Source organism: Sabethes cyaneus, chromosome 3, assembly GCF_943734655.1.
Source record: "Sabethes cyaneus chromosome 3, idSabCyanKW18_F2, whole genome shotgun sequence".
Classification (NCBI taxonomy): domain Eukaryota; kingdom Metazoa; phylum Arthropoda; class Insecta; order Diptera; family Culicidae; genus Sabethes; species Sabethes cyaneus.
Window position 1 is genome coordinate 97,179,444 of NC_071355.1, and position 22,970 is coordinate 97,202,413.

The 22,970-nt window shown below is 39.2% G+C and overlaps 2 protein-coding genes and 1 pseudogene across 3 annotated transcripts; 1 reads left to right on the plus strand and 2 right to left on the minus strand.

Moving 5' to 3' along the window:
• Positions 1 to 5,484: 5,484 nt before the first annotated feature.
• LOC128741312 (transportin-3) lies at positions 5,485 to 11,746 on the minus strand. 2 transcript variants are annotated; one of them, XM_053837043.1, is made up of 6 exons: positions 11,286 to 11,746; positions 10,133 to 11,212; positions 9,899 to 10,065; positions 7,503 to 7,559; positions 6,047 to 7,402; positions 5,485 to 5,983 (listed from the first exon to the last, which is right to left on the minus strand). In XM_053837043.1, the coding sequence occupies exons 1-6, from the start codon at positions 11,397 to 11,399 to the stop codon at positions 5,923 to 5,925; spliced, it is 2,835 nt and encodes a 944-aa protein (XP_053693018.1). In that variant the 5' UTR covers positions 11,400 to 11,746; the 3' UTR covers positions 5,485 to 5,922. The 2 variants fall into 2 exon arrangements, with proteins under 2 accessions (XP_053693018.1, XP_053693019.1); XM_053837044.1 differs by lacking the exon at positions 7,503 to 7,559.
• Positions 11,747 to 13,359: 1,613 nt separating this feature from the next.
• Positions 13,360 to 14,511, plus strand: LOC128739906 (putative GTP-binding protein 6; annotated as a pseudogene).
• Positions 14,512 to 17,881: 3,370 nt separating this feature from the next.
• Positions 17,882 to 19,168, minus strand: LOC128739909 (uncharacterized). Its single transcript, XM_053835410.1, has one exon. The coding sequence runs from the start codon at positions 19,166 to 19,168 to the stop codon at positions 17,882 to 17,884; it is 1,287 nt and encodes a 428-aa protein (XP_053691385.1).
• Between the last annotated feature and the right edge of the window lie 3,802 nt (positions 19,169 to 22,970).

A 22,970-nucleotide genomic window follows, 5' to 3' on the forward strand; every position in this document is an offset into this window, starting at 1 on the left:
GAGTAGGGATAGGGTTGCCAGTCCCATCGTTCGAGTGGAATGTTCGGTATAAGATGGCGACTCTCTATCGAACTTTTCGCGTGCGCAATGGCGGCTAGTGGGTACAACTTTCGGAGAACGTTAGCATGCCTTTGGCAACTTTATCGACCTTTTCGCGCGCTTAGTGGCGGCTGGTGGGTAGTTTTCGAAAATGTTTATTTGCTTTTAGCAACTCCGCTCACGTACGCTTGATAAAATAATAAATTCTAAAACAACGATCAAAGGTAGAAATATTAACGTGACGTGAATAAAGTTGCCAAAGGCATGCTAATATTTTCCGAGGGTTGTACCCACCAGCCGCCATTACGCACGCGAAAAAGTGGATTCACGTCAAGTTTATATTTACAGCCTTAATTGTTGTTATAAAACTTTCAAGCATACATGAGCGGAGTTCCCAAAAGCAAATAAACATTGTCGAAAACTGTACCCACTAGCCGCCATTAAGCGCGCGAAAAGGTGGTTATGTCAGAGTATTGCGTAATGGCGGCTAGTGGGTACAACTTTCGGAAAACGTTAGCATGCTTTTGGCAACTCTGCTCACGTCAAGTTGACATTTTCCCCCTTGATTGTTGTTGTAAAGGTTCAGACACAATGCATACGGATTTTACTACGTTGCGGAAATTTGACAGAAAACCCATGTAAAAACTGCCAAATTGCCGCAACGTAGTAAAATCCGTATGCATTGTGTTTACTCGGAAGCAGCCATCTTAGGAGCCAATCGAGCAGCGAAAATTGTCAAAAGAGAGCCAATCGAGCCAATAAACGATTTGTCGACCAACATTTGAAAAGAGCGGATAAGCTGCACGTCAAACAGACCGAGCGAGAGTTATTTTTTGCTGGAGCAGCATAGAGCTTTCTGACAGCTCAAGCACCCACAGTAGCGAACACGAAATACGCGTGTATATACATCAAGGGAATGCTCCATTAACGAGAGCAGCGAGTACAACATCGAACAATGAAACTCGATGTTTTGCTTTTTTCTTTTTTTTCTCGCTCTGTTACTGCCCAAAGTAAATTGATATATACCAGGTATATGACAATGTGAGCTGTCATATACACTTTGCACTAACACATCTACACTAGTTCTGAGATTTCGAGCATTTTGTATGGAAAATTAGTTAATTTTAAAAAAAAATCGTTGGATACGCAAGATTTGTCTATTTTTTCCTCACAGTTTTTATGTTTATGCTTAGAACATTATTTCTAGTATGTATTTTCATGAATACAATGAAGTGCAACAGTCCAAATTGCAGGCGGAATTTTTTCCATCAAAACGGTATCAAGATGTCTCAAAGAAATGTCGTTATATCGCTTTCCTACAAGTAGTAAAACAAAAAAGATTTTTTTTTAAATGCTCGGAAATGATTGTTCAATAAGCAACATGAGCAACATTGTTATCCGCCCGCGATATTTTTCGTCTGATTTCTGGTAAGCTTTTAAAGTGTTAATTATCTTCTAAGACCGTTTTGTAGCAATCTAAGATTACTTTTTATGGTTTTCTACATAGTGTTGCGACGGGTAAATTTATGATAAAAAGGTATCATCTTGGAACAGTGACTTCAACTTAAGGATTTTCAAGCAGTAGCACAAGCATCTATTCGAATAAAACTATTTTTTAAAAGAAGACATCAAAGGCAGATATTCAAGAGCATCATGCAAGCAAAATGTTGGATGGAACGTGTTTTAATTTAAGCAACCGTATACCGTATTGATCGTGAAGTATTAGAAACATTAATTCATTTTTCAATTGCACATCGAAATAGTTAGTCACCCATGTTCTCAAATTTTTTACGCATAATAAAGAAGGCTACAAGTGCAAATGACTTTAAAATATAATCCTTACATTTCATTGTAAATGTTCAAATATTTTTCTGGAATAATATAGCTGCATTCATTAATTACAATTAATTTAGTTTTAATTTTCATGCAAGTTCCACCATATTTCAGAACTATTTCTTCTTCTTTCTACACACACTAATGCAATCCTCGATGGTCACATACCTGGTATATATCAATTTACTTTGGTTACTGCCTTTGAAATTTGACACTTTTGGAAGCGTTGACAGTTTTGGAAGCGCGATGTTATCCTCTGTCAAATACATAGCGAGGGATAGCACAGCGCATCCCCTCGATATACATGATGTTTACCTCACTTTGGGGAACAGCTGATGCTGGAGGAACAAACCGAAAAATAGGGATTACTAGTTGTGTTTCTCCGTTTGCCACACTGCAGAGCACATATTTCAGTCAAATTTTCCATCCTGTTCCAAATTCAAGCACATATTTTGAAAATTTGCTGGTATTTAAGCCAGCGAAAGACGAAATTCATTCTGTACCTTGGTGACAAAGGAATGCATCTCTTTTGTTTACTGTTGTTGTTTGCCTCATTTTCAAGCACCAATACACACATAACTGGAAAGCTCTATAGGAAAATGAACTCTCACTCGTTCTGTCTCCGTTAACAAATAAAAACCACCACCACCCCCACCACTCGTTCTGTTTGTTAGTTGGCTTAACCGCCCTTTTCAAATGTTGGTCGGCATTTTACAAACTACATAACAACATTGCTGATATTGATATTGCTTTCCCGTGGGGTCATCTGCGGATTGTCAAAATTCCAGCACGGGAAAGCGCAATATAAATATCAGCACGTTACCTTGTCGCTAGAGTGACTGTATACAGAGTGGCGACAATGTCAAAATTGGAATGATAATTATCTGTCAGTGTCATTCCAATCGAGCAGACGACCTATCCAACGCGTATACAGGAAAGAGAAAGAAAAACCTTGGAAAAACCGCATTGCATACATTTGGGATGACTTGTCGCCACTCTGTATATACACGCTTAAAAAATTTAACCCGCGAATGAATAAGATTAACTCAGAAATGAGTGTTTTTCAACTCAAAAATGAGTAAAAACCGACTCACTATGACAAAAAGTGGAACAGCCCAAAAATTTGAGTAATGGCAATTTCTAAATTCTGAGTAGTTTAGGTCGACCTCATAACTGAGTTAAATTTACTCGTAATTTGTGTAAGTACTACTCAGTTTTGGGTGAAATGGCACTCATTTTTGAGTAAATATTGCTCATTAATGAGCTTCTACGGTGGAACTCATAAAAGGAGTAAGAGTTACTCAAAATAGTGTGTAAAATATACGCATGTTTTGAGCTGTTCCACTTTTCGTGAAAGTGGGTCAAATTTTTTAAGCGTGTAGTCACTCTACTTGTCGCTTGTCATATAAAATGTCGACCAACATTTCTCGGGAAATTTTTCAAAGGGACTTAAGTCGCAAAATGTCAACAAACGGTTTTTTTATGCTATGTTACTATATAACATGTTATGAAAGCACTTATTAGATTAGATTCACGAAAATCGACTCTTGAATAAGTTTAAACAATTTTGACAATATGACCGAACATCCCTACAATTACATTTTTTACTTGCACCGCTTCGGGACGAATGTATGAAACGAATTGTCATTTGACATACGCTCTTATAAAATCAGCCGAAGTAACTAAAGAAAAAAGAAATGCACCACAGTCATTTCCGTCATTTTGTGTGAACTTGTGGTTTTTATTCGGATAGCTTTATTTTACTTTTTCCTCGAGTTTTTCTAACTCACAATGATACGAACAACGAACCAAAACACAACACTGTTTACGTAAAAGCCTATAATGCAGCATAATATGCTTATGTTCAATTCGACGTTAGTAACATTCGATTGCATTGAACGATGTAAACATATTGACGATTTTGACGCATATAACATAACGGTTTTCAATCTGACACAACATTTTGACGTAAGGTAACGCACTAGTTTATAGCGTGCGTTACGCCAAGTGGAGAGTAACACGCTAGCTGTCATTATGTCTTATGATCGGGTGTATGTGTTTTTTACTGAACCGAAGCGTTGTATACCTTATTTTTGCTCAAAACTCAGTTATTTTTAAAAATACTTAGAATCCTTACTACAATAATGCAAAACCATAGTAAAAAGTACCGTTAGGCAGTATCCACTAAAATAAAAATTGCCGGATTTTTAAATAGGATTTAAAATGATGAGTAAATAGTTTCAATGTTGATTTTCTCAGTTCGATGCAAATGTTAGATAAGGCCATTTGAAAAATTTCCCGAGATTTGAAAAGGGCGGATAAGCCAACTGTCAAACAGACCGAGCGAGAGTTATTTTTTGCTGGAGCAGCCACCGCATTGACATCTCTATATCGAGCTGCAGTGAACGTCAGTGATATCATGTCCTGGGCTCAAAATTTGACAGCGGGCCCAAATCAAGCTGCTGGCAGTCGAGTGAAACGAAGTGATGAAATGCTATCTCATTTTCGCACACACGAGATGTTGGCGGCGAAAACATGGTTGCCTGCCAATGGGGTGGGAGCAGCATAGGAAAATGAACTCTCACTCGTTCTGTTTGACAGTTGGCTTATCCGCCCTTTCCAAATGCTGGTCGACAAATGGTCTATCCACCTTTTCGCGCGCTTAATGGCGGGTAATGCGGCTAATGGGTACAGATTTCGACAATGTTTATCTGCTGCTGGGAACTCCGCTCACGTATGCTTGAAAGTTCTACAACGACAATTAAGGCTGGAAATATCAACTTGACGTGAAAAAGGTTGTCAAAGGCATGTTAACGTTCTCCGAAAGTTGTACCCACTAGCCGCCATTGCGCACGCGAAAAGGTCAGAAAGCTCTGACAGCTCAAGCACCCTCACTAGCGAACACGAAATACGCGTGTTTATATGTCTGAAGTGAGGTGAGTGAGATGACTTTGAGAATAGGAAAAGTCCGTATGATTGCTCAGTAACTGACTAGCTGTGCGCATGAGCAGCATATCTGCATTGCTTCATTGCCGGCGACCCTTACTCCCCCCTCAGCTAGGGAATTAAGCCAGGTGCTCTTGAATTTTTAACAAGCCTTTCCAGTTCCGCGTATCGATGATGGACTGCTGTTCGTACCCTCTCAATGCTGAATTTCGCTTTTATCCGCTCATCGATCCACCTTTCATCTGAAACTCTACCGGTGTGAATACAACAATGACTCTAAGCTAGTCCGTATCTTATTAACACTGATTTGAAAATAAAAATGTGACATATCTATTGTCTTTGCTGACAACTGTTGAATTCGATGTTCAACCTAAAGAAAGTAAAAGAATCAAATTTTTCGCGAAGTCCGTTTTGAGAAAAGCTTCACGATAATGTAATCTAGATAATTTCAAGATCTTATCACAGAGATCATATTAAGATAATTTAAGATTGTCGACATGACATTCACGCAAAAGATAAACGGAATTAAAATAGGCCAAATACCTAAGGTGATTAATAAAAAGAAAAATAATGCGTTGAAGAATACCGGGAAAGAAGACATACATGCAAATCAAACATATAATATTTGTGAAAAAGGATTTAAGCAGTGATCGGCCTAACAATTAATTTCAATGAACAAAATACCTATATCTACCGGCATTCATATATCAATTCTGCTATTATTTGCTGCTATAGCTGCTATTCTCTAAACTAAATAATAGCAATTCAATAAATGTCAATTTTTATTCAATATCATACTACAATTTTAGTCTTGTAATTGTAATTATATTAGACTTTTCCTAAAATGATCACCCGCGCGGCGTCCGCGAGAAGTGTCGATTTTTCTACATTAACCGTTTTCACTGTTCTCGCCATCCAGTGCATTAATTTCTTATGGTTAACTATATAGAATATTTCCTGCATTAAGTAGGAATACAGTTAAACTTGCATCAGCACTAGTTTATATACACAATAAACAACTTTCATTTTAAAGTCAAATGCGCTCAAGTGCGACCTGCGATTCGTACAAAATCTTTATACCTACGCATACACGTCTAGCGCCATTTATCGATACAGACGTGAGAACTCTTGTAGTGCCTGCGTTACCGCTCTCGGCGTTTCGGATCTGAAAAAGAGAACAATTTTATAGTAACATTCATTCATATAACAACAATAACCAAATACTTACTTGACGATACTTTCGACGAACTCTATCATCTGTTCATTAGTAACGGTCACGCAACCTCCGCTATTCTTTTTTGGTAGAGCGTCAACCGCTTTTCGCACATAACCCTCTAGCTGTTGAGGATTAAGCTGTTTGATCTCGACGAACACGTCCGCCACGTCGGAAAGCATATAAGAATGCAGGCAAAACACCGAAGCGTATAGCAGATTCATGATCAATGATTCGCCATGCTGCAGCAATATGCTATGAACTATTGCTCGTAATTCATCTGCCCGATCATGTCGGCCGTAACTTAACAGACTGCAGAAGAAACGCATTACCGACAGGTTAGCATCTCGATGATCAAGCGTGCAGGCTAATAAACCACATTGGATTATTGGTGTTACCAGAGGACTCTGCAGCAACTGGAATGGCGACCGCTGGATGAAACGCGCCACCAGTCTAAAAAAGTCGTCTACCATGTCGGGATGGTTTTTCAAACCATTTTCCATTTGCAGCACTTGGAAGGTTGGCTCAATAAATGCTTGCAGCATATTCAATAGTCCCTGTATGCAGCTGGTTTCGCAGGCAAATTCATCTACTAAAATGCTTCCTAAGTACAGCAAACAACTGTGATTGTGGCCTGAGTAAATTGTGATAATTTGTTTCACCAAGGGTTCCAAAATTGGCATGGCTTGTTTGCCGATGCATCGAATTGCATACCGAATACACCTAACTATTCGTTCCATTGTTTTTGAATCATTTTTGTAACATTCCATTGCGCGAGATAACACACTCCAGTTATTGACGATGACATACACGCATGGATTTACTTCGTTAGCCGTGATCGTTGGATTTACGTGCCGATAGATCGAAGCCAAACGATCCACCCAAAACACGGGATCGTGGCGATCTTTCTTTACGCCGAGTCCGTCATCTTCAACGCTGGTTAACTGATTGAGTGCTTGCACCTGGAAGCTACAAAGCTCCTGCATCGCTGTTGTCAATTGTGCATGTGGCAATCGGCCTATTATAATGGATATGCCCTTCAGCAAACCTATTGCGGAGTCGGTCTGAATTTCAAACCCATCTAAGCAACGAGCGATTTCCATTAATCCGCTAATATGACCGAGCATATGCTTTTTACAGGCCGAACAGATCGACTGCAAAGCATTAGCAGCAGCTGTTGCTAAACCGTTCTTCTGCTGCAAGGCGCACAGTAAAAAGTTAAGAATCGGTTCCAACGTCTCCGGGTTAGAATCGATCCAATCACACAGTTCACCTAAGATGTTGATCGACGTGTATCGGATGGCTATGTGGCAGTTTTCGGGCAAATTCAGGATAGCCTCGACCACTTTGGGGACCACTTCACTCTCCTCACTGCAAAAAAAGTAAAGAAGAAAAGAAAGAAAAAACAACACGTTATGCATTAAGCACACGCCGACCGGACGTCGAGTGGCCTTGAATTGGGGCTATTCACCAGAGCTGATTGAACCGGGACGTTGGTATGTCGCGCTCTCCTAATTGCATTATCTCTCTAGAAAGTTTCGAAACGAAAACAGCGAAGTTGCAAATGGTTAAAAACACGCTCGATAAGCTAAGAAAGCTAGCACCGACTGTGTGGAAAACTTGAGTCAGTTCGTAATAGAGTTGTAGCTAGATGTCAAGCAAAATCGCTGTTTCAGGACCGGTGGCTGACGTTTGATATACGATAAATTGATCAAATGTTCGAGACGCGGTGCTAGCTTTCTCAGGCACCACTAATGAAAAAAACCAAACTAAATATGGTAGATGCATAGTTACTCTTTGAAACGTGTAGTTGAAATATTGTGCGAAAATATTCATTTAAATACATTTTATTTAGTCTTAGAAAATAAAAAAATGTTCGAGTTTCCAGCTTGTGTAATTTATGTATAGTCGCTAGAAATCAGATACTGATAATTTAAAATAATTTACAAAAATAAATATCAAATAAAAAAATAAAATTGTAATTCAGAGCAGACGATTTGGTTTTTAGTGCTGTGAAATAACGTTTTGATCTCTTAAAAAGGTACACACTTCAAGATTTTCCAGAAACCACTTTGCGCTTCTAAATTTGAATTAATCAATCATAGAGCAGTTATTATACTTGATACCGAGTAAGCTATTGACAGTAAGAACTCCAGATATTAGAATAAAGTTTTATAAAATAAGGCCGCTATATTACCGATTTCGCCTGCTCTATCTGCCAGATTATGGATAGATTAATGCACTTTCCAGGTTTGCAGAACACAAAACCTGAACAACTGTACTGCCGTGAATCGCATATCAGTCCCATATGTATTTTTTGTGATTTTGAGTTTAATCGCTAAACAGTATTAGTTATCATTGTTCTTTAGGTTGTAACAAAAAAATAGCTAGTTTCATTTCAAAAAATATAAAAAAAATATCAGGTCAGTTTGTCCCATCTTAAAAGTAATTGCATATCAGTCCCACAGCGGTGGCCGCAGGAAGAAGATATAATATATCCCATACTTTAAAGCTCAAATGAATGATAACACAATTTTATCAACTCTTACGTACTTTATTTATTCATATTTACTCTTATTATAGATAAAATGTTAGCAAACATTACAGATCGTTCGTCAAATATGCGTTCACTGGTTTTGTTCTGGTAATTCAATCCAAAATTGTTTTTTAGTTTCGTCTACTAATGAAACGATGGTTTTAATCAATGATTTTTTCCTTCCATCATCAATCATCCATCAAAATTTTGGTTGATTGTCTTTTTAAATGATTTTCAATATCAAATTCATTAGACATGACTTGTTTTTCTTGCTTCGTTGTAAAAATCTTGCAATGGTGTTGGTTTAGCCCATTCACAGAGTTGCTGTAATGGAATTCGTATGATCTTTTTTTTACAACTACGTATCTGATGTTGTCGATATAGGGTCGAGGCTTCAACTTACTTAAAACATATTGAGATACGCTAAAAACATTTATAAAAAAACTGTCGGGAAGCATATCCATAATTTCAACGTTGTTTTTGGCGTTTCGTACCGAAAACTTAACGAGGACATTTTTCAGGAGTTATTAAAACTTTTAAATAAACAACACTTTAAGCGAAACAATCAATTTTGACAGTTACACCGTAAATAGAAACCGGTCATAGCGGGACTGATATGCAATTATTTTGCAGTATGTCATGCAAAATAATGGCATATCAGTCCCATTGTTGTTTTTTTTATACAAAAATATTATAATTTTATTGTATAGTACTACCAAAGTATTAAAAACATTGTAATACATATTCTTGAGTCAAGTTAATAACGATATGTCATGCGATATTTTTCTTATCTTCATAAACATGATCACAGCTTTCATCACTGTTTTCTCCGATTGATGAATTTCCATATGGGACTGATATGCGATTCACGGCAGTGTAATCTTGCCGAAAAGTATCCCATTACCTACATGTTTTTGTTTTAAAATTTATGCCTCACTTCTTTAGTTCACTGTTGAGCAACGCAATTCTTACATTTTCTCTAGCTACTTGCTCGGATACCAAACAGATTGTTTGTAACATTCTGAAAACGTACATTTTACAAGAATTTTACGTAAGATCATGCACAAATAGGAACAATCAAATAATAAAGCAGTAATACTTCATTTTTTTCTCTGCAGAACATTCCTGAATGTAAAACTTAATTTAGTAGTCGCTATGCATCTCCGAATAGTTAGTTTTTAAAATTAGTGCTTGTTGAAAAGTAGTCATAAATGTAGGAAGAATGACATAGTTAAAACGAAACAGGAGTGTGACAGACAACACCGACAAAACAAAGAGAATCACCATCCTACATTTACGATCACCGATAGATGCTAGAAATAAATACTTACGGTAAGATGTTTCGTGCCACATTTTCCATGATGAAAAGGGCAGCCTCGCTGGACTCCCAAGTGACGTTTGGACTCTGTAGTATGACAAACATCTGCTTAAAGCAGCTAATCGAACTGACAATGAAGATTACATCTTTTATAATCTCCGAAACCTTGAAGCGGAAATCCTGAAAGAAAAAAAAACGATACCTTTATAGTTCAAACGAATAATTTAGCGGTCAAAATCGAGCATACCTTGAAAGAATCTCCCTCTTCTATCAGACCCTCGTGATCCGATTCCATCTGGCAATGCTTGTAGAGGGCAGCGATTAGCCGTTCCACGTACGGCTTGAAATGTGCGGTCAGAGTTTCGTTGTTTCGCTGGTATAGATCCTCGCTAAGCCGGTACCACATGTTGAACGTTATCTCTGCCACTTCGAAATCGTAATGCCCAACACAATTCAGAACGAGTTCCAGCGATTTCACGCTAAAGTGAGGCGTTGCTGCTTCCGATCCAGCTACCATTCTTGTTAGATTGCTTTCTACAAGTACGGTGAATAGTCTGCATAAGTTTATTGATCTGTCAAGGTCTTCTTGTGCGACCGACATATTATATGCTTCTTCCAAGCTAAGTATTCCGTTGAAGAGATTCACATCCAAACCGTTTCCGTTATTGTTCATTTCTACGCATTGCAGCAACGCGCAGAGGCAATCCGTTGCTGCATCGTGAATTTCCGGCTTCGAGTGGATGTTGCTTAGTACTTGGAACGAGTAGGCAACAATCATATTGTCTCCCAACTGGGCAATTTTAAAAGCATTTATATGCAACCATGACGTAAAACATTTTAAAATTTTTGTTTGAAGTATTTCATTATCGTTGCAGTTCATCAAGCACATCAGCAAGTAGCTGTTGACCAAACTGGAATCTGTCTCGAGGTCGGTAAGAACGTCTTTTCTCCGGTTCGCCCCCAATCGCAGGTAACGAGAATTTACCTCCTCCGGAATAAGTGTCAATAGTTCTATCACTGCGTACATCATGTTGGGATTGCTTGAAAAACGTTCCAACAATGTGGCAACAGGTTTATGCCAAGACGACATTAGCAATGCTAAATCCGCCAGCGCCAGCGATAACTGAGTAACGATTACGGGTTTCGTTTCAAGCGTTATGTGGCTGATGTGCTGCAATAAACTTTGTCGAAGTGATTCGTGGGCAGACTCTGGCAGCTCATGGAAGCTGTTCTGGATTTTGTTCCGCATTGTTTGTGCCGCAAATGTGCAAGAATTCAAGTCGTATTTTTGCTGCAGGAGTTGATCCGCTATTTCCCAAGAGTGTATCTATAAAATCGAAGTGATTACTTATTATCTTTTTTAAATAAAAATGCAAACCGAAAATGGTTTAAAAACTTACCGATTTCTGGAAGGCTTCTAGCCATTTTGAAGCTTTTTCTTTTTCGACTTTATTGGGGTTATTGTATAGCGTGTATACACCTTGAAGAACCGCTTCCGCTGTTGGTTGCTCCATAGCAAAGCTAATGTCCGCGCATACAAGCCTAAGGCCAATATCACTCAAATTTTTAAAACGTAAACTACGTTTGCAATAATTACTATGCTTGTACCAGAGTAATCCAAACGGTACTGCTCAGATTTTTGATGCTCGATCGACCACTCTTCTAATACTTTTCACTGTCGCAGTCCTTTCCAAAAGCGATTTTCATTGACTATTTTATACGTTTTTCTTTAACGAAATGGCACAAAATTACATTCTTAATTTCGTTATATCAGAGAACAACACATTTGCCGTAAGAACGCAGACTTTTCGGCTCAATCCTGAACTACTTTCATGAAATAAAAATTTCTTCAGAACGTCAACGCGCCGTAGAAGTTTCGAAAGTTTCTCTTGAAATCGATGAGAAAACGGCAAGGCCTCGCATCTGTTTCGTCGATTCCTGATCGATTTATGGAAAGGCAAAACGCCGCAGCTCAAACGTCACCACTTTACCCCGGTGGTGTTTTGAGAAGAAAACGAGGGGCTTGAAACAGTTGCAACCAAGGGATTGACAACCCTATCCCTACACTCAAAATAATCCGCACATAACTAATGGAAAATTTCCATATGAAAATCCTTATGATTATTATGTGCCACATACAAGGGTAAGTCACTGAGAACATTCCGTTCACCTCTTTCATGAAAATTTTGTTCAGTCTGTGCCTTACTGTGCTGCCGAGGTGCTGATCATGTGAAACCTGTCAAATTCGCCAGCGCTCAGATTGACCGCTTGATCGTTTTGACATTAACAAACATTGGCAGGGCTGCCAATTTCTAACATTTCAAAATTTAAATGTCAAAAATGTGAGCCACAGTGTGCCATAAACTGTGAAATGAGTGTACCGCAATTGCAATCAATGAGGTCAGCTGTTCCCTAAATTGAGCCTGCCTCAATGTTCTAAGCGACTTACCCTTGGCCACATATAAACACGGTCCGCCCAGAAGTACACATGAAAATTATATGCATATGAATAGTACAGCACTCGTGCGCTAATTGCACGTCCTCTAGTCGCACCGTCTTTTAATTGCACGTCCGCTAACTGCACGATCGTGCAACTGAAAAGCAGTTATCTGTCAAACTACACGTGGTTTTCCAAGTGGTTGCTATAAACAAAAATGCAGCGTTGCCGAATGCAAACTCTCTATCTCTGCATTACGTAGATACATTACAAGCAAATTTATACAAATTTGGCTAAACTTTGACTAATTGAACACATTTTCATTAAACTTTTAGTTCGTATGTAAAAATTTAAATGTTTTTCCCAAAATTTAGCGTACGTGTGAATGCCTGTGAAGAGTTCTTTACAGTGATAACGCATTATGTTTTACAATAAATATTGGCAACCATCGCGCAATTAAAAAACAAAATTCGCTAATCGCATCGCCTCATTCGTGCAATTAGCGAACGAGTGCTGTATGTGCAAATTTTAAAGGTAAATTTTAAAAACACATAAATGGTAACTGATTGGCACATAAAGTTCATTTACTCAGCACGTGGAAAAAATCTATGTGTGAAACACATAGAAACTATACGAAAAATTTTCTCAGTGTACTCAGTTTGTTTGACAGTATCCAACAGGGCGCTACCGACAGATTTTACCACCCCATCGACATCTCTATATCGAACTGCAGTAAACGTCAGCGACAGCATGTCCGGGGCTCAAAATTTGACAGCGGGCCCAAATCAGACTGCTGGCAGTTGAGTGAAACGCAGTGCTGACATGCTATCACATTTTCGCACACACGAGATGTTGGCGGCGAAAACATGGTTGTCTGCCGATGGGTTGGATTTTACACACACAAAATCGATTACTTTCTTCGAGCCTGTTAATCTGTTCTCTGTGGTATAAGTGGAGCTATTGGCAGCTGACTCTCAACTACTGTTTACAGTTCAACTGGTAAAGGTGTTGCACTATCCAGCTTTTTACGAGCCGTAATGGTGTACGTGTTCGTAATATTTGAACAGCATTTTTGACATTTCCCTTATCCAGCTTTCCACGAGCGATAATGGCGGATATTGAGCACAAGTGGGCACAATCTTTGGACATTCATTGGAGGAGCGTCGAGTGCGCCCTGATGGAGTTACTATGGAAACATCCATGATTGTTTGTTGTTCGAGTGTAAAAATATAAACATTGTTTCATTTTGCAGATCAGCTGAAGTGACTACTACGAGATATAAATACACTGACTCCAGTAAATACAAAGACTATAAAGGGAAATTTAAGAGTACCAACAGAGAGATCGCTGGTTCGACCGATGGAGCAGATTTAGGTGAGTTCAGCTTGGACGATGCCGACTACGACACCAGTGCCAACAATGCCATGCGAGTGCAGAAAAGACTGCACAACGAACAAAACGTGTTTATCATTCAACCATACATAAAGTGGGAACCGAAAAAGTCTTCCAGCAAATCAGAACATCAACTTGCGGAGGCGGAAGCGTTGGTTCGTTCGATACCCAAATGGACAGTAGAGTACGCCCTGAAAGTTCCGCTGGAATCGCTAGATAAAAATCTTTTTGGCGTTGGAAAACTGGAAGAAATTAAAATGTGTTTGCAAAACCTGCAAACTTCGTAATGGTAACGTAACGTAATGGACCGTTATTCTGTAGTAATACAGATTCTGCGCTTGCATGCCATAAGCACTGAAGCTAAACTGCAGGTTGTAATGGCCGAAATTCCATACATTTGGAATCAGATGAAGGATCAAGACTCTATCAGTACTAAAAGTCGTATTTATCTTACCGAATCACAAAGGCACATGCTTCGCATCCGCGAGAGAAAGCTGAAAAATGAACTGGTATCTATTCGGTCGCATCGCGATTTGCTCCGCAATAGACGCAAACAGAAAGCCTATCCAATTGTTGCTGCCGTGGGCTACACCAATGCCGGTAAAACCTCTCTGATTAAAGCCTTCACCGAGGAAAAATCTCTCGAACCGCGGAATCAGCTATTTGCCACGTTGGATGTAACGGCTCATGCTAACTGGCTTCCATGCAAGCTGAAAGTACTCTTTATGGACACCGTCGGTTTTATGGCGGATATCCCGACGGGACTGATCGATGCTTGCCGATGTCATCGTCCATGAACAGTTGCAAGAAATTGAGCGGCAAATTCTGGTCGTTACCGGTCGCCAAAAGCTTATTATACGCGTTCCTATGGGCGGCCAAGAGGTGGCTTGGCTATACAAGAATGCAGCTGTAACAGAAACGGCTGCCGATCCTCGGGATAGTCAGCTGCTGCTGGTCGGAGCGGTGATTACCGAAGCCAAACTACAACAGTTTCGGCATCTGTTTGTTTAGAGAAGGGCTTCGTGAGCCAACGCGTAACTTCATCCATTAAAACACGAGTTGTGCAAAGTAATTAAGTCTAGTTCATGTAAATAAACACACAAGTGGTTGATAGCAAGAGTGAAAAAATATTATCTTATTGAACGAAAAATTCGACTTTTTGTATTCAATAACCAGGTCCATAACGCTTTCAAAGCGCTGGAATATATGAAAGCCTTAAAAGACGATTTTAATGTGCAGCCGATTCCATTTCAACATTAAAATTTACGACCATAAAAAACTTAAATCGATAATTGTTGGCATCTAATTTTAACGAATCTAGCAATGGCTGTCATCCAAGCTGTAACATTAACCGAATTAACCGGCGAGTTGTGTCTTAAAGCTAACAAGTCGTAATTAATTTTATTTATCTATTAATCTCTTTAGCTGATCTGCAAAATTGAACAATGTTTACATTTTACACTCGAACAACAAACAATCATGCATGTATCCATAGTAACTCCGTCAGGGCGAACTCGACGCTCCTCCAATGAATGTCAAAAGATTGTGCCCACTTGTGCTCAATATCCGCCATTATCGCTCGTGGAAAGCTGGATACATCGCACGTTTTCTTTTCGTACATTCCTTTAGTTATCCAGCTTTTTACGAGCCATAATGGCGGACGTGTTCGTAGTATTTGAACAGCATTTTTGACATTTCCCTAATACATCGCACGTTTTCTTTCCGTACATTCCTTTAGTTTCACCGTGAACGCGCAACGTTCGCCATTGAGCTTGCTGACGTTTGCCACACGCACACATCGACGCGCGATTTGTTGTTGCTGTTGTTAGATTTTACATTGATTTTACACGTTTGTTTTTGTTTTCCCCCAGTTATACCCCGGTAAAAAAACATACGTTTGAGTGAAAAACGATAAGTTTTTGTAACCCTTAGCAAGCTCTATAATGGCTCGTAAAAAGCTGGATACCGTGAACACTCGGAAATAAAACGTGCGATGTATTAGGGAAATTTCAAAAATGCTGTTCAAATTTACGAACTCGTCCGCCATTATGGCTCGTAAAAAGCTGGATTCCTGCAAAGCCACATATGGGAGTGTAATTGACAGATTGGCGGTTCAATTGTCGACCAATATTTGAAAGGGGCGGATAAGCCAACTGTCAAACAGAACGAGTGAGAGTTATTTTTTGGTGGAGCAGCATAGGAAAACGAACTCTCACTCGTTCTGTTTGGCAGTTGGCTTATCCCAAGCAGCACCATTTGTTGCATGAAGGGTTACGCAACCCTAATTGAAACATTCAAATATGGTAAAAGTTCGCATCAGTTACCTTTATCGAACTGTTATGTGATTGAAAAAGCGCAAGAGGTGGAGCCTATATGCAACCAATTGTTACACAGATGTTTTATGGAACATCAATGCGCGTTATCTATCCATTCGCGACTACGATACTAAAAGAGATTTTAAGCCTGTTCGCACTCCCACGAAATCCTATGCCGCGTTGTCAAAACTTGCGTGAAAACATAAACAAAAATACTTCCTTCTCTTTTTTTCTCGCACAAAAACCAATGCGCGTTATCTAAATACAAGCAGGTATTCGCGACTACGATACTAAAAGAGATTTTATGCCTGTTCGCACTCACACGAAATCCTATGTCGCGTTGTCAAAACTTGCGACTACGATACTAAAAGAGATTTTAAGCCTGTTCGCACTCCCACGAAATCCTATGCCGCGTTGTCAAAACTTGCGTGAAAACAAAAACAAAAATACTTTCTTCTCTTTTTTCCTCGCACAAAAACCAAACAATTATGAGCAACTTCATCACGAATTATGTTTAGCGGGAACCGGGATTTCCTCTCAGGGCTCCAAGACGAAAATTATTTATATTAATATTCTTAATGCGACTTTAGTTTTTTGGGCCTATTATGAGCTAATCTCCATGCCATTCAAAATTTATCGTGCAAAATATAATTTTGCTTTGTATTATTTGATGCGCCTCGTGAAAGTTATTAATTTATTTATTTTCAAGTTTAAAGAATTAACCCAGCCAGATTAAGAATTCGTTTACGATGGAAAAATGCGGTGTAAAATCGAACTAGATACTGCAATCAAATAATATTTTAGTAAATGCCATGGATTCCTGATGAATGTTCGTGTAATTATTGTTGAAATAAAAACATTCCTTCGTTGAAAAATATTTTTTCATAAAAATATGGCAGAATATGATGTTACATTGGTTGTATTTGTTTGGTTACATTTTATTTAACAATATGCCGTAATCAACATGATGCAACATCATGTGACATTATTGTTTAGCAATGGCATTATAATAACACGATGTTGCGATTAAGTTTCATGTTACTAGATATAGACTAATATATTTGTGACAGCCAGTATAAGTATTGGATAACCTGAATCCAACATATTAATAACATGAAGTTGCTTATTTGTTGCGTGTTTCAATACTGTAACCGGTGAAGTTTTTTGCAATTTAAACAAGACTTAATAGCCACATGGAAGATGTTGCAAGTGCTGCTTGGGATCCGCCCCTTTCAAGTGTTAGTCGACAATTCTCACCAAAGAACCCAGGTAACCAATAAGCATTAGTATCCAGCTTTTTACGAGCCATAATGGTTGTTGGCACAGTTAGCAGCAGGACGAAGTCTTCCCTTACCTGGGAGAGAAGGGCCAAAAATGTAGGCACATTTAGCAGCAGGACGAAGTCTTCCCTTACCTGGGAGAGAAGGGCCAAAAAATGTAGGCACAGGACAGTTCTTCAGGACAGCGACTTCAAGGTTTCTTTTTCACAAAACCACAATTTTGTATTTTTTAGCAATTGACAAACTTACGTAATAACTAATTTATTTTAAGAACAATCTTAATCAGAGCGAATTTGCAACAAACCTATCTCAACGAAAATGCTTGAAGAATTAGTGAAAATTTTCACCCCCGATTGCTTTGATTTGTTATTTTCCAAATCAAGCGGTAACCAGGGTTACGGGGTTTGGCACGGTTGTATTATTCGTGTGTATAATGTTGGCAACATTCTCCGGGCCAGGAACAGAGTTCGCTTGCAATAGTATAATTTTGCTAACTGGTCTCGTGTACACTGATCTCGATGTTCTTACACAAACTGTTCTCACCCTTCCATCAGTTCCCCGAAAAATCTTTTCTACCACACCTTTTGGCCAGTTTCCACGATGGAGAGATTCATCCACGATTCACGATTCACATATTCACGATAGTTTCTACTATCCGGCCACTTCCGGCTCCTCATCAGCTCTGGTAGATATGCAGCTATCCATTTGCGCCAAAACCTATCTACAAATACCTGTGCGTGCTTATAGGCTGCACGACAGTTCAGATCTCGCTCATCAAAATCGTGATCAAATTGAATTGAATTGTTTCGACCTAGCAGCAACATGTTTGGCGTCAGTGGTTCAGGCTCTTGAGGGTCATTGGATATATGCGTCAACGGTCTATTGTTAATTACATTCATTACCTCACACAAAGCTGTCCGTAAGACCAATTCCGTTGGATGTGTTTCCCGTAGCATTGCTCGAAGTGCAGTTTTCACAGTTCTCACTAACCGCTCCCAGCGTCCTCCGAAATGCGGTGTTCCAGGGGGAATAAATTTCCATTCGACGCCCCTAACGCTTAATGAACTTTCAATTTGCGGCTGATCCAATGTTCTTACCAATTGTTTTAGTTCCTTATCTGCGCCGGTAAAATTAGTGCCATTGTCTGTCATAATGCACTGTGGTAAACCACGAATTGACATGAAGCAACGGATCGCCATTATACAGCTGTTAGTGTCTAGAAACGGTACGACTTCTAAGTGAATGGCCCTTGAAGTCATGCAGGTAAATAATACTACCCATCTTTTTTCCAACCGGCGTCCAATTTTTATACACAAGGGACCGAAGTAATCAATTCCCGTACTGGTAAAAGGAAACACGAAGGGAGTTGTCCTTTCAGGAGGCAGGTTACCCATTTGCGGAACAGTCGGTTTTCCTCTTAACTCTCGACATTTGATACAGGACTTTGCGTATTTCTTCACCTGCGAACGGATCTTCAGGATACGATGACGTTCTTTGATATTGGTAATGACGGTTTCTAGCCCTTGATGTGCATTGGCAATGTGGTACATTCGAATCAATAATGTTGAAAACTGATGGTTGTTAGGCAGGATTACAGGATTATTGACTTCAAAAGGTTTATCATCATTTTGTAAACGACCTCTCATGCGAATGATTCCGTTATGCATAAACGGAGAGTAGAACTTCAAACGACTGCTACTCTTGACGTATCCAGTTTGGCTTAGACTCCGAAACTCTTCATTGAACACTTCCAGCTGTACTTTATTATACCAAACATTTCTCGCCTCACTTATATCACGGACATCAATCGTCAAGCGCTGTGGTCGATTGTGTTTTGGCAACAGCAAACTCTTTTTCATTTTTAAAACGTACGCGGTAGTTCTAATCAATCTATTGAAATCAGAAAACCTTTCAATATCGGGTAAATCAGTGATTTCTGTGTGGTAAACTCTATAGCAAAATGAACTTAATGCATAGTCGACTATTTCCTCATGGAAATTCAGCAATTCAGCAGATGACATTTCTAGAGGAACACTAATCAACTGTCGAACATCTTCACTGCTTTGAAGAAACTCAGGACCTCTAATCCATATTGCCAAATTTAGACGATTTTGTTCCTAAGTCCGCCACGTTTAGATGCGACGGAATCCAGTGCCACAGCTCATTTCCATGGCCATTATCCTTGATCTTCATAACTCTCGAGCCAATATACGCCGTTAGTTTTTGCTTTGTGTTCAGCCAACTCAAGCAAATCTTAGAGTCTGTCCAAAAGTATATACCTGTTACTACCATTTTTAACTCATCCTGAACCACCTTCATCATTTGACTGGCCAGTACACATCCCTGAAGTTCTAGTCGGGGTACAGTTTGGGCTTTCAATGGGGTGACTCTAGACTTGGCGTATACCAATGCCACGTTCGATTCACCTTTCGTACGATAGACCATATAAATCGCAGAGGCGAAAGCCTTGTCACTTGCATCACTAAATGCATGCAATTCAATACCTGAGACGTTGTCTTGTCTGGGGAAATAACACCTCAATAAACGGATCTCTTTCAGCTTCTCAGTTTCATTTAACCATTCCTTCCATTTTGTGACGAGACCATCAGGAATATCGTCGTCCCAGCCTGACTGCAAACGCCAAAGTTCTTGGAAAATAAGCTTCAGATGTATCAAGATTGGACTAAGTAGACCTAGTGGGTCAAAAATACTCATCATAAACCTTAGCAGTTGCCTCTTCGATGGTACTTGCTGACCGGTCCGAATCGTTTTGTCTAGTGCAGGGAAATTCAAAGGAAAGACGAATTGATCTGTCTGAAGATCCCACATGATGCCTAATATTCGGGTGTAATTTTCTGCACGTTCGGCTATCAAAGCGGGTTCAAGAGATTTCAGCAGAGCCTCACAATTTGAGGAAAACTTGACAAGTTTAAACCCTCCCTGATCATGTATCTTGATGACGCGTTCGACCAGTTCGATGGCTTCTTCTTCTGTATCTGTACAGTCAAAATAATCATCTACATAGTGCTGCTCTACCACCGCTCGTTCTACCCCTGGATATTGCTCTTCGTGTTCCTTAGCGTTGAAATTTTTTATAAACTGTGCCATTGACGGCGATGACATTGCACCGAATATCATTACCATCATTATATGTACACTTGGAGGAGCAGATCGGTCCATACCGCGATCCTCTCTACGAATAACAACCTGATGAAACATTTCTTTGATGTCGGCGACAAAGACAATCTTCTTTCTTCTAGCACGCATCAAAATCGCAATCAAGGGTGGAACGAAATCGGGCCCCTTCAGCAACAAGTCGTTCAGCGAGAATCCATGCGATTTCGCTTTAGCATCCATAACTAAACGAAATTTCTCACCGCTTACCACACTAAAATGTGGTAGATACCAAGTGTTTGCAGGTTCAGTTAGTTCCTCCGGTAACAGTTTTCTTGCATATCCCTTATCTATATAATCTTGAATTTTACTACAGTATTTTTCAGCGAATGCAGGATCAGCATCTATCTTCTTTTCAATTGTTCGCAGTCGATGCAACGCCTGAGGTTTACTATCCGGAAAAGTGAAATTGCTATATTTGTAAAGTTGCCCTACTTCGAAACGCTCTCCTACACGTGTAACCGTACGAATCAAAATGTCTAACGAAATGTTCATAATATTTGAACAGCATATTCGGCATAGAGCTTGCTAAGGGTTACAAAAACTTAACGTTTTTCACTCAAACGTATGTTTTTTTACCGGGGTATAACTGGGGGAAAACAAAAACAAACGTGTAAAATCAATGTAAAATCTAACAACAGCAACAACAAATCGCGCATCGATGTGTGCGTACGATAAACATCAGCAAGCTCAATTTCCCTAATATATCGCACGTTTTATTTCCGAGTGTTCACGGTATAACCACAGACTAACAGACGTAACACTTCGAACAAATTTTCTAACAAAACATCGTTTCAATGACACCCCTAAATTTGGAAAAAACACTACTGTTTTACCTGACTCACTGCGAATATGCGTATTATTGAAATAAAACGTAACCATACGCTTTATTCGTTTATAACGCATATGCAGTTAATATCGATAACAAACGATTTTTTTGTAAGTTGTGCTTTTGTTATTACGTTTAATTTGTAAAAAGTTGCATAAATAACAATTCAGTTTCACAATACAATTATTGCGCACTACTGACACATGAAATATAACATTTAAGTACGTTGTTTTTAGTGATCAAAATTAACGATATTTTCGATACATGGGCGATATTTTTCGAAACCTTTCGAACCAACACGATACCGCGAATACAACGCATTTCGCAGTGAGTCAGGTAACACAGTAGCATCATCTAATGTAGTCTTCGCGCTACGCAAAGCAGCTTGCTATAAATTTAGCAATGCTATAAATTTACTTGTATATTACCTGATAACAGCGCCAGTGCAAGCGAGCGGCGTTCTCGCGCAGCGACTGTTGTTTGAGTCTTGGCTTAAGTGAACATTTGAAATGATCGTTTTTATTGGCGATGGAATGAGGCTTCAGTGTTACGTCTGTTAGTCTGTGGTATAACTAAAGGAATGTACGAAAAGAAAACGTGCGATGTATTAGGGAAATGTCAAAAATGCTGTTCAAATATTACGAACACGTACGCCATTATGGCTCCCCAGGTAAGCAATCCAGCTTTTTACGAGCCATAATGGCGTACGTGTTCGTAATATTTGAACAGCATTGTTGACATTTCCCTAAATACATCGCACGTTTTCTTTCCGCGCGTTCAAGGTAAAACTAAAGGAATGTACGGAAAGAAAACTTTTTACGAGCCATAATGGCGTACGTGTTCGTAATATTTGAACAGCATTGTTGACATTTCCCAAGCAACCAAAAGTTCGAATATTACTTGACACGCGAACTCGAAAGTTCATAATTAGTTCAGATTCAGTTCCGTGGAACTTTCACGCTGATTAGTAGTGTATATCAAGTATATGTGGAACTAAATGCTTGAAGAAATGCTGCGAGTACTTCATAGATACTTCAAAGCTATTAGGATGCTACATGAAGTTCTGAAGTAACTTTAGTTGCTAACAAGTTCTGCGTGTTGCTTTTTTGTTTATATTTCTGGTGATCAAACCAGCAGAACCTGAAACTATTGGAGATTAATTTTTATTTCACTTGAATAAATTTAATCCTCGCACATTTCTAATTACAAATATAAATTAGAATGCTCTTCATTATTGTGTTGTGTAGCATATGCTGTCGGTATCTCACTACTACAGTTAATTGCCTGGTTCCAAACTTTATGTTCTATAATTAACTCGCGCTGCACAAAGCTGCTGCAAGTTCTAAATCGAACTTTTACTTAACAACTCATTGGCAAAATTCACATCGCTTGTATACGACAAAGGTGACGCAGTGGATCGGTATAGGTTTACAACGCGGAGCACCCGGGTTCAAACCCAACAGCAGGCAAATGCAACGAATATAGAAGTTAGGTAGAAGTATAAAAATAGAACATATAGAAGTGCTGCTAAATTTGTTTTTTCTTAGTTTTTGACAGTTTATTTCGAAGCTGCTTAGCGTTCTATGCAGTGAACCCAAGACAGCTTGAAAGTTCGGTTAATTACTTAAAAGTGACGCTGCTTAGCAAGTTATAGATTG